General features: G+C 40.2%; 2 protein-coding genes across 4 annotated transcripts in view; one reads left to right on the top strand and one right to left on the bottom strand.

Moving 5' to 3' along the window:
* Positions 1-13604, top strand: part of LOC143024715 (uncharacterized) — a 54307-nt gene extending 40703 nt beyond the window's left edge. For all 3 annotated transcript variants that reach the window (XM_076183777.1, XM_076183778.1, XM_076183779.1), the window contains one exon: positions 2562-13604. In XM_076183777.1, the coding sequence (XP_076039892.1) occupies positions 2562-8665 (6104 nt within the window). In that variant the 3' untranslated portion in view covers positions 8666-13604. The remainder of the gene's footprint in view (positions 1-2561) is intronic.
* cpa (F-actin-capping protein subunit alpha) overlaps positions 12629-16264 on the bottom strand; it is a 33062-nt gene continuing 29426 nt past the window's right edge. Inside the window, exon 6 of the mRNA XM_076183780.1 lies at positions 12629-15187. Coding sequence (XP_076039895.1) covers positions 14984-15187 — 204 coding nt within the window. The 3' untranslated portion in view covers positions 12629-14983. The remainder of the gene's footprint in view (positions 15188-16264) is intronic.

The following is a 16264-nucleotide window of genomic DNA, read 5'->3' as shown; positions in this document are numbered from 1 at the left end:
CCCAGACGGAGGACAAAGGAAGCCATCAAAAAGACAGATTAACTCTTGTGAGTAAATGGTTATCCAACCCAGTTATGGGTCACTAACCCATGTGTTTGCTGTGCATGGTATCCCTTCAGGGCCTGGAGAGGGGAGTTCGGAAGGCTGAATGATATACCAATGCTATAGTTGCACTGAGGTGTCCTCTGGGACTAGCTACACACCTCTTTGGTCGTCTGTTCTGGCCAGGATGGATGGTTCCTCTTTATTTGGGGAGCAAATTATGTGGGCTGTTTGACCTGAATCTTTGGATGAGGCATGCCCTGAGTGAAGCAGCCACTGTCTGGGCCAATCCATAACACATAAAGATACAAGAAAATAAGGAAAATAGAATATGCAGGGCTGCAGCCAAGATGATTCCAAGTCTAAATGACGAGACATATGAATAAAGAAAAAAAAAATCAACATCGCAAGAATGAAGAGAGAAATGTGACATGATAATATTTAGATTAGAGAAAGGTATAGAGAAAGAATGGACAGAATATGAAAGATCAACAAGAGGTCATAGCAGAAAATTGAAAAGGAAACTTGTTTGAAAGATGCTAGAAAGCATAGCTCTCTACATAGATGCTTAGACTTATGGAACAAATTGAAATTATAAGTACAACAAATTTAATGCAAAGTTTTAGGAGTGGAGGCAGTTTAAAGAATGTGAAGAAATAGGTCTCTGTATAAATGCATAAATACACAACCATAAATTCTAAAGAATACAAAGAAATAGGTTTCCATATAAATACAAAAATACTTGGAATTGCTTAGAAGGGCTCAAGCTGGAGCATACATACATATACCAAGGGCTTTTACCCCCTTACAAGGGAGGTAGCCGAAATCAAAAGGCGTAATTCCACTCCCACTTATTTCATCTCCACCCATTCCACCCCCATTCACCTCCCCTCCCTCCTTCCCTTTCATCTTGGCTCCAGGATGACAGGTCATCCCCACATCTTGCAATGCTGCTTCATTTAATTGGCAAAAAAAAAAAAAAACCCATCTCCATCCCCGTATGCATTAACATAGACTTTGTGAAATCCCTTGGGGCTGCACCAAAATATCATTCACATATAACCCTGTGGTAGGGGAGAAAGAATGCTGCCACTGAGTCTTCCCATATGGGTCGTAAAAGCTGACTAAAACGGGATGAATGATAAGACTAGGCATCCTACTCTGTAGCCCTAAAGGATAAATTCCAAGCAGGAACAATACACGAATTCAAGTCTACATATGGTAATTGGAAATCCAGGATATATTCTGAGATGAGACCCAATGAGCATGGCATCTCTCCTGTATAGTACAATAAGGTAAATACAGCTCCAACCTCATGTACTGCGACTAAGTAGATACCTACAACAAAAGCCCTCTTCACCTTTTGAAGAGGTGGCAGAGTCAAAGGACACTATACATAAACAGACCCTGTTTAACACCCAGTCTCAACAACTTGTGGGTGAAAAAGGTAATCCCTTTCCCTTGTCATACCACAAGGGTCAGATGCAGTGCACTAGGTACACCACTTCCACAGCAGAACTCAATAGCTAGAGCTAGTTTGCCCCCATCACTTTATTATATGGCACCCCCCTCATCCTCATATACTCAAAATTATTTAAGAAACAGATGAGAATATTGTTTCTGGCTGCATCATCATTTCACAATGTCTCCATTCACATCATTTGCTATCTTTTCTTCCCTGCTCAATAGTCACTTGCATCCAAACCTCTTTTGACCCCATTCATCCACCTCTTAAATTTACTTTCTCCATTTCATCCACTTGTCTGTTAACCATGTGGTTGAGTTGGTTTCAACTTTACAACAGTTGTTATTCTTGCCCTTTTGAGTGGCTAGTATCCATTATGAACAATCAACACTGACTGGGTGGGATGTCTGTTATATTAAAGTATTTACTTAGTTGTATTATATGGGAAGGGAGCTATGCTCGTAGTGACGTGTCTTTGTATCTTTCTGCATCAATTTTGTTCTAAATTCTTGAATAGTATTTGCACACACTGTTGCCTTATCTATCTCAGTAATTAACAGGAGGGGGTATTCACCAGTTATCAGCTCTCTTTATGTGGTAAAGAATAGTCAAAATTTATAGCTCTTGGGATGGGTCCAGATGGCCCCAAGATGGAGGTGATGTTAGTTTTGAAGATGGGCAACAGGGAAATGGTTCTCTCTAATTTTCTTTTATCCCACAGGACCACCACTACTGTAGTAAACACTAATTGTTGGTCACAATACCAATTCAAGTCATGCACTTGTGTAAACTAGTTTGTTAGTGGTATGATTTTGCATAATGTTCTTGGTAATGAGATTTTCATAAATTCTTTTAAAGACTAGACTGAAGAAAGAGAAGTTGGGACTAAATTCAATGATCTAGCATCAACTAGAATGAAAAGTCATCAGTTATTTCACTCTGCTAAAGGAAAATTAAGTTTGCAAGTCTTTGTCATTATGTTTAACAAAATCACACTTGTGATGAAGATATATCCAATTATTTATTTATTTATTTATTATTCTTTTTTTTTCAGAGAACAATTCAAAAGATATGGCACCAGAAGAAGGTAAACCTGTTAAGTCACTGAATAATATCAGTAAAATAACAATAGATAACACAAGCAAGATGGAAGATAGAGTAGTTATGGATAAAGAAGATAAGATTGAAGTTATTTCCCAACAAAAGAAAATGGAATCTAACCAAGTTCACATGATCAAAGAGTCAGAATTTAATGTCCAACAAATTACACCTACTGCTACCATGTGTACATCTGAAATGGAAGTGTTGAGTAAATCTATCACTAAAACTACTCCTGCAACATCTAAAGAAAATATTGTTGCCACACTCAATTCTGAACCAGTCTTGTCTGAAATGACCAACACCACAACCACCTCAGATCCAGATATCCCTCTGGATAAAGCAGGAACTACTGAAAACACAGATATATCTAAATTGTCAATTACTACAACCACACCCAAGTCTACTATAGCCAAATCAAAACAAAGTAACTCAATTCCAAGTACAATCATATCTAAACATGACACTACACCTAAACAGACTGCAATGTTATCAGAAATATCTGTCTTAAAGTCTCCCCCTTCAAATACCGGACCACCAACGATATCTAGAACTATCCCAGCTACAGCTAAATCAACTGTCACCATAGTCACATGCATTTCTGAACTAAAAACCACTACAGTCACCCCGACATTTACACAAACTACTGCCCCTGTTGCAATTGCATCAGGTACTAATGTAACCATCCCTAGTCCCAACAAGCCCACCTCTAATCCAAATAGAATCATAGGTATTCTTGAACCAGTTACCATCTCAACTACAACAAGGTCTGATGTCTCTAAAGCAAGAACTGCAACACCAAAACCAGGAAACCTCTTATGTAAAACAAATTCTATTCAAACCATACCTGAACCAACTTCAGTAACTGACACATACAAGCCAAAGATCAGTACAACCACAGCTGAATTGGCACCAGTGATAACATCCAAACTAGTAACAAACACAACTATCACAGAACCAGCCACACCGGAACTATCTGCCAAAACAAGTGCACTTAACTCAAAAATATCCACACTGCCCATTTCTAAACCAAACACTACTGCAGCAGCATCTAAACCAGCTTCCAGTTTTGTAGAAAGCACAGCTTCCAACTCGGTGGCCACTACAACCAAGTCCAAGCCAGATACAAACACACTAAAATTATCTAATTCCAAAACTGAAGAAAAACTATTAACTAGTACCATAATTTCTTCTGCAGTCACTCCCAGCATACTCAAAATAACCACTCAGTCTTGCATATCTAATGTTGTCCCTGCACCATGTATATTGAACAAACCCATGCAGGGCACTTCCATCACAACAATTGAAACCACTACTAATACTACCACTGACTTGCCTAGGGTACACACTACCACTGAACCCAGTGTAAACAAAAATGTAGGAGCACCTATAATGGTAAAAATTAAGACAGTTAAAGTATGTACCACCCCTACAAAGAGTAGTCCCACAAAGCCTGATCCATCACCTACAAAAACCAATGTAGGACAAGCTCTATCTTTTCCAGAAGCACTAACCACATCACAACCCATAACTACCTTTAGACATTCAATAACCACAAGTGAAGTAGATCAGGTACCGAGCACTGCTGGTGTACCTCAGTCAGAAGGTGTTCCCTTTGCACAGCAAATGGTTGTCCCGGCCACCTGTAAACCTGTAGCCATGACTTCTACACCCATGTTAAACCACACTCCTGTGACTATTCCATTAGTCGGAAAAACTACATCCAAGGTATATACCATACCATCATCACAAGTCAGCAGTATCTCATCAGTGCATAAGTTCTCAGAAGAACCCACCACCACTAGTACATTGTGTGTTTCTCAGGTATCTATCACGAAAACAGGTACATCAAGTAAGAAGAGCTCCTCAACCACTACCGTAAACTCGCCAAACAAACTCAAGACTACTTCCCTCTTAGCCTACACACCACAGTGTGAATCTGCTGAAAAAATGGCAAACCTAGCCGCCAAGACTTCACACATTTCTATGACTCCTTCATCAGACACCACAAACCTTAGCACTGCACTGGAGCCAAACTCGTCACACTTTCCAACTGTTTCATCTATGCCAACTATCACTGTCACCACTTCTACATCCTTCTCCAAATCTCTGTCACCCACTACCACCACAGCCATTGTTAAACCTGTGGCAACTAACACAACTGCCACTGAACTTCTACCAGCTATTACAGCCCTCACTAAACCCTTACAACCAGTAACAACTATGACACAGTCACTCACCGCTAAACCCATAGCAGCATTAAGCAAAACAGACAAACCCATACCAATAGTGAAGCCCTTACCACCCAGCTCTAAATTTATACCAACAACCAGCACAACCGTCAAATCTCTACCAACAAAAGAAACCGCCCTAATCAAGATTTTGTCAGTGACTTACACTGCTAGCACTACAGTCCAGCCAACAGTTAACATCACCAAACCCCTGTCAGTGACAACCACCACACCTGCCAGACCCCTATTGGCAGATATCTCTACCTCCAAATCCCTTTCAAAAACTAAAACCAAAAAATTTTCATCAAAAGCCACCTCTGCCAAAGCACCACTGTTACCAACACCAACCACCACTGACAAAACACCACTGATACCGACACCAACCACCACTGCCAAAGCCCCACTGTTACCAACACCAGCCACCACTGCCAAAGCCCCACTGTTACCAACACCAGCCACCACTGCCAAAGCCCCACTGATACCAACACCAACAACCACCACTGCCAAAGCCCCACTGATACCGACACCAACCACCACTGCCAAAGTCCCACTGATACCAACACCAACCACCACTGCCAAAGCCCCACTGATACCAACACCAACAACCACCACTGCCAAAGCCCCACTGATACCGACACCAACCACCACTGCCAAAGTCCCACTGATACCAACTCCAACCACCACTGCCAAAGCCCCACTGATACCAACACCAACCACCACTGCCAAAGCCCCACTGATACCAACACCACCAACCACAACTACAGCCAAACCACTTCCAAGACCACCAGTCACTGTTAGTGCCACGCCTTTACCAAGATCAAGCACAACCACTGCTAAACCAGCACAAACACCAGCAACAACCACTGTTGCCAAACAGTCAACACCAGCAACAATCACCACTGCGATTCCACTACCAACACCAGTAACCACAAGTACAAAATGCCTACCATCACGTACCACCACCACAACTACTACTGCCAAAGCTTTACTAACAACAACTGTTCCCACTAGTAAATTTTTAACTGCAGCACCAGCCACAAACACCACTACCAGACAACTATCAAGACCACCAACCACAACTACAGCCAAACCACCTCCAAGACCACCAACCACAACTACAGCCAAACCACCTCCAAGACCACCAACCACAACTACAGCCAAACCATCTCCAAGACCACCAGTCAGTGTTAGTGCCACACTTTTACCAAGATCAAGCACAACCACTGCTAAACCAGCACAAACACAAGCAACAACCACTGCTGCCAAACAGTCAACACCAACAACAACCACTGCTGCCAAACAGTCAACACCAGCAACAATCACCACTGCGATTCCACTACCAACATCAGTAACCACAAGTACAAAATGTTTACCATCACGTACCACCACCACAACTACCACTACCAAAGCTCTACCAACAACAGCCATTTCCACAAGTAAATTTCTAACTGCAGCACCAGCCACAAACACCACCCCACAACCTCCAGCTGTAAGTACAGTCACTTCGCTGACTATGAAACCCAAACAAAACACCATGGAACATTTAACTCCAGCCACATGCACAACTTTAACAACAGCATCCAATACATCAGTTGTACATAAAGAGATACCATCTACAAAGTCTGAGAAGGAACCCAAGAATGATGAAGGAAATGAAAAAGAAGAATGTGAGGAAACAACTAACTGCATTTTGAAGAATGTGAGCCAGTCTTCTTCCACCCAAGAGAACAGGAATGACAACTCTGTAGAGCTCACAGATGATGGTTTTCGTACTCCAATACAGATGGCTTTCACACCAAAGAGTAAGAAAATAGTTATCAAATTCCACTCTTTCAACACTGAAGCCCAAAAGAAAAGTAATGAAGAGATTGAGCAGAAAGAGCTGGAGCAACAAGATAATATAGTTGAAAAATCAAAGGAAGGATCAACTAAAGACAAAAAGTGTGGTGCAGAAAAGTTAAGTTATGGTAAGGAGAATACACAAACTTCTCGAAGTACTTCTGCAGTAAGTGTAAAACAGGATAGCACCAGAATTTCAAACAAGTCTAAATCAATTACCAGTAAGGTTGCAAACAATAGAAACTTAGAGCCTAGTGAACCCCCATATAAGAAGCTATGCCTAGAAAAAATTACTCCACCTCAGCCTCAGAAAATGCCTACAACCAATAAGCACAAAGTTAAAGACACGAAAGATGGAGGGAACAAAAGGAAGAAAAGTAAACCTAATAAAGTATCAAGTGATTCAGAAAGAGAGAGAGAGAACAAGAAGGTGTGGGTTGTTAGGGTTTTGGAACAATTGCACAAACTTAAGGAGTTCCTAGGGCCCTACAGTGGACAGGTAGGTGTTATTCTTGCCCACATATCCCGTAGTTATCAAAGTGCACACACTAGAGTAATTCATAGTTTTGATTCAAAGGAAAAATGGGGACCACTGCTACAGCCAGAAGTGCAGCGTTTATTAGAGTTGGCTTTAAGGCGTCTTTCTACATGGCTACTGTCAGGGAGAATTCCCCAAGAACAAATGCAATCTACACGCCAAGCTATTAGAGAAGGCTATGAGCTGTTACAATGTGTACAAGAGATTTGCAGAGAGATGTACTGCATAAATTTGGACATACCAGCTCTGTCCAAAGCATTATTAGGGAAAGATACATTGTATATGAAAAATGTTATAGATTTAATTTTCCAGTACCATGGAAAGGAAAGGAAATCCCCTGATGTTATCAAAGGTATTATAATAGATATTTGTTCAGAACAGTTGAAAATATCAAGTTTATCACCCTCAAAATGTTCATCCAAACCATCCATCCAGAATTCAAGTATTCAAGATTTAGAATATGGTTCTCTAAACACTGAAATTGACGTTTCTACAGAAAAATCCAGTACAAAAAGTTCAGAAATTCAGTTGCCTTCCAAAAGTGCTAGCAAGGAGCTGCAACCCCAGAAAGCATCAGCTTCCATGGCAAAGACTGACAAGAAACAAGATCAACCTCAGAAAACAGTAGTTTCTCAGAGCAATGTTGACCAGGAAATGGAACAAACCCAGAACTCTCCTGCAAATCTCCAAATTTTACTATCTCTTTTGCCTTCTCCCCAAGGAAGTCCACAAACAACTCCAAAAAAGAATATATCAAGTCTTGAGTCAAATCAAAGTAACGTTAGCATTAGGAAAGATTTAACCAGTTCAACTTCACAAATACCCAGCAGTAGATCTCCAATGCCTTGCAAGAACAACGTGGAAGTAGAGTTTTGTAGGGACAGTCTTAGAAGAGAAAAATCTGTAGCTATGGCATCAGAAAATGTAATTGAATGTGAAGTGTTGTCAGATGATAATGAGCCTGAAATATTATCCCCCCATAGTTTGCCTCAAAATAAGTCTGTTGAAACAAACAAAAGATCGGAGTCTCCTGAAGTGGAGATGGTATACTCAACATTCAATGAAAATGTTAGAAATGAACCATGTATCACTGAAAGTATACCATTAGGGGAGGATTTGCATACATCTAAGGAACTGCAAGCTGTTTCCACCCATCCATCAACTTCACAGCGTTCTACACAGTTGTCACTGTCATCTGTGAGTGTCACTTCAGTTTGTGCAAATTCTGATCTCCCACATCAAGGAAGCTCTCCATCACCAACACCAATAACTGTATTGGAGGATGGGGAGGATGTAGACACATTAGCTGTGGAAGATGTTGTGACTTTACTGCAAAACTTTGATGAGTTAAATAATACAGAACAGGAGTGTATACAAGAGTATATTTTAAAGCTACGCAATACCAATCCCGAGTTTCTGGAAGAAGTAAAGAAAGCCATTGAAGAGGACTGAGAGAAACTGTGACTTATTGTAACATTTGTAATATTGAGATGCTCACTCTTATGTATACCTTTGTAGTATACAGGAAAGGAGCAAAACTTGGGTCCTGTCTCCTACTATCCAATTTATCATACCTAGCCTCAAATTGTACAGTTCCAACTTGATTTCCAATTATATTTAGCTTTGAACTCATGTATAGTTTGAGCTTGGGCTATATCACATCCTAAGCTATTCCAAGTATTTATGCATGTATATAGAAAACACTAGGAGCTAAGAAAAGAGGGAGGGGTGGTAAATGGGAGTGGAGTGGGTGGGGATGAAAAACCCATTGGTATATGTATGTATATGGAGGAACTATTTCTTCACACTGTTTAGACATGTAGTCTTCCATTATTTATTCATATGACTTCTGAAAGTCCTATTCTTAATGAAGAGATCTCTTCTGTCAGTGTAATGTATTCCCTTTAGTGACCTGTATAATGTAATCATGTCACCACTCTCTTCAATCTTTCAATGTTGGGAGACCTAGTGTTATTAGTATTTCCTCATAGGGTTTATCTGCCAGGCTGGGGACCAGTTTGGTTTCTACCCTCTGTATTCTCTCAATCTTATATACCTACACTCAAGATGTTTGATCCAACTCTCTTTCAGTCCTTTTACATAATTTCACTAGTGTACTGGATACTGGCCCAAGATTGTACTGGAAACTGTAACAGTTGCATACAGGCCATTTAACACTTCATACACTGCACCTCATTAGCTCTTCCCAGAGAATGTTTCTTCCTTGAATGACCTATGGGCCAGTCCAGAGTCTTTTGCCAGTTACATGGTAGTCATGGGTCTCTCTCTTGCAAGAGACCTGACAGAATAGATGGTTGTGTATGAATTGGTGCCATGTTAACCCTTTTCCAATCCTGTGATACTTAACCTTTTAAGGAATGGTTTTTATGCCTTTTTCTTTTTGGCTACCTCCCTTGTAAGGGGTAAAAAGCCATTTGTATATGTATGTGATACTAAACCTTTTAAGGAACGTGCAATTGAACTATAAATCTGGTCTACCAGTTGCTGCCTACATTCTTTGAAGTGGGCAGTTTGAAATTCCATCAGACCCTAAGATTTGCACTCATCCAGTGACCCCAAAAGACCAAGCTTGCCTCGTACATTTGTTTCTTCTGGACCAAACTAATTGCTTGCCTCTCCTTGGTATACAAAACCTGTCTTTGGTAGAGGCAGCTTGGAAACTTTCATTATTCCTGCCCCAGCTAAAGCCTTGGATATCTTGTCACCAATCCTTGTAACCCCCACCATACTTCTCAAACACATTCAAGGTTTTCCTTCCTGCCTCTTAAATTTAAAGTCGCTGCCCCAGTGTCATGGTAGTCACTAATTTAACCCCAGATATCTATTTCTCATGGCATTTTTCATTCCTCTATGACATTTGCCTCCCTCGCTCAATAGTTCACCTCTACTCCTACTCCATTGCAACACATGTGACCCCAAACATACAAAATTATCCACTACCTTTCTCCTTTAAGACTTACCACCCTCAGCTCTTGTACATCACATCACCTTATTTTTACCCACATTTACTTGCAACTTCCTCCTTTTGCATACCTTCCTATTCTCTGTCATAAATTGCCTCAGACCCTTCTGTGATCCAGCCACAAGAGCAGTGTCATTAGCAAATGACAACTGGTTCACCTGCTACTTCCCTCCAGTCTCTCCAATCTTCTGCCCATCACCCTCGTGTCTACCTCCTGTGCCACTCCATCCATGTACACATTGAACAGCCATGGAGACATAACACAATCCTGGGAAATACCACCAAGACTGGAATATGCATCAGTGGTATGATCACCACTTAGTGAAATATAGCAAGATCAAAAGGATACAAAGAGCAACAACCAGTGTGTTTCCCAGCCTGGCAGATAAACCACATAAGGAGACTAATAGCATTGGGTTTCCCAACATTGAAATATTAAAGAGTGGATGGGCAGTGGGGAGGTTAAGGAGTGGTTGTGTGAATGATATTTTGATGCAACCTGAAGGCATTTCTCCCAGTCTTTTCTTTTTCTGCATGAGGGGACAGAGAGGAGGGGTTGCTCATTAAGTGAAGAGGCCTTCAGGCTGTGTCAATTCACTTTTCACACATACTCCCTCACCCCCCACCCATTCCCATTCATGCATCACAGCATCATCCATACACAACTATTCTCCCCAATCTTCTGTCTTCTCCAATCCTTTACCCCACCCATCCATCTCATCCTTGGATGGGTGGGGTAAATCTTTCTTCACTCATTCTTTCCATGTGTCCAAACCATCCCAATACTCTTTCATCAACCCCATCTCCAAACTCCCTTTCCACCCCCATTCTTCTCCTTGTTTCTCACTCTGTCCAGCCCAGTAACCCCCAATCATACTTCTCAGGCACCTCATCTCAAACACATTCAAATTTCTCACTTATGTTCCATGTGCCTGCCCCATACAATCTCCTCTTAGCATTAATTTCCAATGTCTATTTCTCATTACACATTTTAATACACCAAGGCATTTACTTGCTTGTCTACATTCTACCTCCACTCCTCCCTTTCCCACCACATTCACATCCTAAGTATTTAAAACTACCCACTTCCTTCAGTCTCTCCCTTAATACTCGCTTCCAATTTGCTCCCACTTTTATCTTAAACTTCCTTTTTTCACACACCTTCCCAAACTGTCTCTAACTTCCTCAATCTCTTCTCTGATCCTGCTGCATCTCCAATCCCCTTGTATTTACCTCTCACACCACCCCATGTATAAATTGAACTGCCAGGGCAACATAACACATCCCTGGTGAAGTCCCACCTTTACCTCAAACCACTCACTCTCCATTTCTGATTCTAACACGAGTTCCACTACTATTGTAAAAACTCTTGACTGCTCTGAACAGCTTTCCTCCTATCCCATATATCTGCAATACCTCCCACAGTGCCTTCCTGTCTACTGTCTTGAGCCTTTTCCAAATCCATAACCCAAAAATATTCACGTGTCTTGCCATAAAAATCTGACTTGCACAACCACTACCTGTCCTAAACCCACACTTTCTCACCAATTACTCCCTATATTCCTCTCCCAGTACTCTCAAATCATGACCCTCCCAATTACATTTAACAAACTGATCCCTCTGAAACTACTACACTCAACACTTGTCCTAGATTTGTTCAAAACTGGAATATGAATCAGTGGTGTGGTCCCCACACAAGTGAAAGATATGATTGAGAAACTACAGAGTAGCAACCAGCCTGGTAAGTCATACAATGAGAAAGTATTACATCTACCAACATTGGAAGACTGAAGAGAAAGATGACGTGATTAACGTTCAGGTCACTAAAGTGGATGGACAATATTGAGAAAGTTCTCTTGAATAGGGATGAATGCTTCATGAAAAATTGGGGGGAAAAGAAAGGAAGAAAGGAAAAAAATTATTGAACATTTTCTACAGAGAACTCTTGGATAGCCTTAAAGTTGACATAGTCCAAACTGGAACCATACATATAAATATAGGAATGGTAATTGGAGATTAAGATGATATTCAAGTTGGAACTAGACGAATTTTAATTTGGGCAGAATTGTTAGAGAGACAGGATGCAACCCCCCCCCTCCCTTTTGCTTCATGGAAAACAAGGGCTGAATAATGCCATAGATCTTATGATCTGACAAATAACCTTGTATGAAGCATGCACTGTTTCACCTTGCATTTTCAGTAAGGGGAGCATTTGAGTCGCCCACATTATGTAAAACATGTACCAGTATGGGTTTCTCTCAATCTGTTAATTATGAGGCCCATATGTAATATAAAGAAGAGTTGAGGGACCAGTCAGTTTTTTACCCTCGTTTCATGCAGTTAATGAAAGGTGTTGTATATAATTTTAACTACGATGTTAGCCGTTTTTCTATTGAAAGTAAAGACATGTTAAGGGTAATAAAACACATAAGTATTAAACATTTCCACCCTAATTTTCATTTTCCCTTTACAAAATGGAGAGGAGTGTCAAGCTAGTGAGTACATAGCCCAGCACATTAGAGAGGCTCTGCAATGTCTGACCTCTCCTGTCAGCATCCAAACAACAGCTTCCCCCAAACTATCCTTCAGTTCCTCGGCAGCTGTAGCAGTCACAGTAGCAGCCAAATGACCCAGCAACTTCTACTAAACACTCAAACAGGTGCTGAGGTTTGGTATTCTTGCAAACTTAAAGCTTTCCAATTACATCTGCTTAACGAGGGTTTTCAAAGGTTAGGAGCTTAAAGAAAAAGGTGTGCCTAGGAAGTGTTTATCCAGTGTTTATCCAGCAACTTTTGATATTATGCAAAAAGCTCCTACAATAGTACCAGTAAACAATTTGAGAAACCTCATTTTGAGCTAGAGCCAAGTTGCTGCCAGCATTGCAATGGGAGATGACAAATGGCCAGCATGGCACCAAGTCTTGTACTAAATGCCACCCCACACTCAGGCTCCTCCACCTTCACTCACAAACTCAGGGGAATCAAACTTGTGCCACAGCATCATTGGGATGACTTCATTGTACAAATAAATAACAAGTTTAGCCCACAAACCACCACAATTGATATAACTCCATTTTTTTTTCTTTTTTGAGTAAGAGAAAACAAAAAGAAAGAAAATGTGTGTGTGTTTATACATTTCCATTAAAAAAAAGTCTTAAAATCCAACTACATTTATCATCAGTTAGGTGTATTGATGAGGATTGCAGTTGGCAGTTGAAATGTGTGTGGGTGTACATGTATGTGCACTTCTCTGTCAGACAGTGGTGTATTTGTGATTTACAAATGTGCTCCTAAATTTCACTCCAATGAGATATAAAGATAAGATAGAAAGATATATGTTTCCAATCTCCCCTGAAGGTGATGTCTTTCAGGGTGTGTGGAGTGAACTTGTTATTTGGCTGCTGAGTCATTCCTTGTGGCCTGAATGGGAGAGCACAAGACCACAGTGATCATGTAAAGCTCTGTTGCTTCAAAGTGCACTGCATGGTACTGCTATACACTTAGCAATTAAAAACAAACTGGTGGAAATCACAAAGTAACAGCAAACAGGTGAAAACTAAATCTTTCATTACTTGAGAAAGTGCATAGCCATAATGAGAGCTGCTGATCTCTGATCTCTGATCTCCGCAGCTTTAGGAACAGCAGTTGCAAATGTGAATCATTCTAAGCCATTTTTCAACTGCAAATGAAAGCTGATATGAACTCAAATGTTCTTTCATTTAGTATTTTGCTAATAATAAGCCTTCTTTATCTTTATATCACAATATGACATATTTACAAAAGTGAAAGTTATTTAGTTATTATCATTATTTTAATCCTGCACTTCCCCACTTAATCTGAAGACATGACCAGCCATGACCATCATGATGCAAAAATAAAGTGTGGCCAGGGCTTGGCTACAACTACTATCACATGGCGCTGTTCCATCTTGTGCTGACAATAACCTTGGCAGCACAACCTCGCCTCCCTCATCTTACTGAAATGGGCTTCCATCCCTAGGTAAGACTGTCAAAAGTAAAAATTAAATTCAATGGAGGCTGCACTAGGCTTTGGTCTTCGTCATACAAAATGAGGTTGGCTTTAACAACAAAACCACTAACAAAGATGTAAAGCATATGGAAATAATAAGTAATCTAAATATTTTTGAAAGATTATTGTGAAGGGAGGGGAGAAGGTGCTGCCCACTAGGCTACCACAACCGGAAATGATTCCAGGCCTCCTGCCATACACAAACTAGTTTGGGCACAGCCGTCTCCAATCACTGTCTTGCTTTGCTTGGGAGAAAGTAACACTTGAACATAATTCATTTTCTATTTAATACGCAGGTAAGCAAAACATTGAAAATCATATTGGAAAACAGTAGTTTTAACTGATTTGATAAATATGTGATATTTTCATATAATCAACTCTATCAGGCTGCAAGCAACTGAGTCTCTCTCAAGTTCGGACCAAGTCCCAACACAGTGATAAGGACATGCTATACATTGCAGGGAGACAGACTCAATTGCAAGTCATAAAAATGTCAACAACACATGTCCATAACACATCAGAGTAGAACAGTACACACCTGGTGTCCAGTGTCTACATACAAGTGATGGGGATGATTCCACAGGACACTCCCATCTCTGTTGAGGATAAGCATTAGAGAAGCAAGACAAGTCTAGTGATGATGATGATATAGAGGAAAGCTGTCCCTGTCCTTGCTACAATGAGGAATCACCAGAATCATATCATCCATTGGTGTGCACTTGTTTCTTGCTATTTGACCCATAGGCCAGGGAGGCACTATTATTGCTTCTTCAGCTCCTTACCCACTGAATATGACACTATCTTGTTCCAGTCAATCTTCGTGCGGGTGACAGGCAGCTGACGTCGAAGTGCCTTAAAGGTTGTGTCTGACATAGTTTGGTAGTTTTCACTGATTGCTGTCTGGTACTCACTCTCTGCACTTTCCATCATCTGAACCAATTCTTTGGCAGTTTCCTCTTCACCCTGAAAGTGTGGGATGACTTGTAAGTGCATATATTTTGCTTTCAAACAAAATACCATGTTCATCAAATTAAAAAAATTCACTTTATGACTACATAATATTGAAGATTACACTGCCTGCATATTTCTTTTGCCAGCATGGCAATGTGGATAGATTAAACAAATTATGGAGTATAAAATAGATATGTAAAATATATGTGTGTGTGTGTGTGTGTGTATTTACCTAGTTGTATTCTACGGGAAGGGGAGCTATGCTCGTGGGTCCCGTTTTCATATCTCGTTTTATCTAAACTATTTTTAAATTCATGTATTGTTTTTGCACACACCACTTTCTCATCTAACTTGTTCCAACTGTCTATTACTCTGTGAGGAAAGCTGTTCTTTTTCAGGTCTCTTCTATAGCTGTCTTTTTTTATTTTCTTTCCATGTCCTCTTGTATTTCTGTCATCCCATTTTATCAGATTCTCTCTATCAGTAATTTCTATGCCTTTCATGATTCTGTAAATAGCTATCAAATCTCCTCTCTCTCTTCTTTGCTCTAGTGTCTGTAGTTCAAGTTTTGCCAGTCTCTCTTCATATGATAGTTTTGAGAGTGTAGGTGCCAATTTTGTAATTGCTCTTTGTATTCTTTCAAGTTTTTTTATACATTTTTTTGTACTTGGTGACCATATCGTTGCTGCATATTCCAATCTTGGTCTTATCAGGGTGATTAGAATTTTCTTCACCATTTCTTCATCCAGGTATGTAAATGCCACTTTGATTGTTCTTATTAAATTATAGGTTTCTCCAAAAATCTTATTTATATGTTTCTCAGGTGACATATTATTCATAACAATGACTCCCAGGTCTTTTTCATTTTCTACTATTTTTATTCCTTCTTCTCCCAATTTATATGATCCTGTTATTCTGTTTTTACTTTTTCCAAATTCCATTATACTACACTTCTTTGTATTGAACTCCATCTCCCACTTCCTACTCCATTCCTGTACTTTATTTAGATCTCTCTGTAGTGATTCACAATCTTCTTCCGTGTTCACTTTTTTCAATAGTTTTGCATCATCTGCAAAGAAGCTCATATAG

This window comes from Oratosquilla oratoria, chromosome 4 (assembly GCF_046742065.1).
Source record: "Oratosquilla oratoria isolate Oo_2021 chromosome 4, ASM4674206v1, whole genome shotgun sequence".
Lineage (NCBI taxonomy): Eukaryota > Metazoa > Arthropoda > Malacostraca > Stomatopoda > Squillidae > Oratosquilla > Oratosquilla oratoria.
The sequence above is the reverse complement of the archived record's forward strand: the minus strand, read 5'-3'. Positions and strand labels throughout refer to the sequence as shown.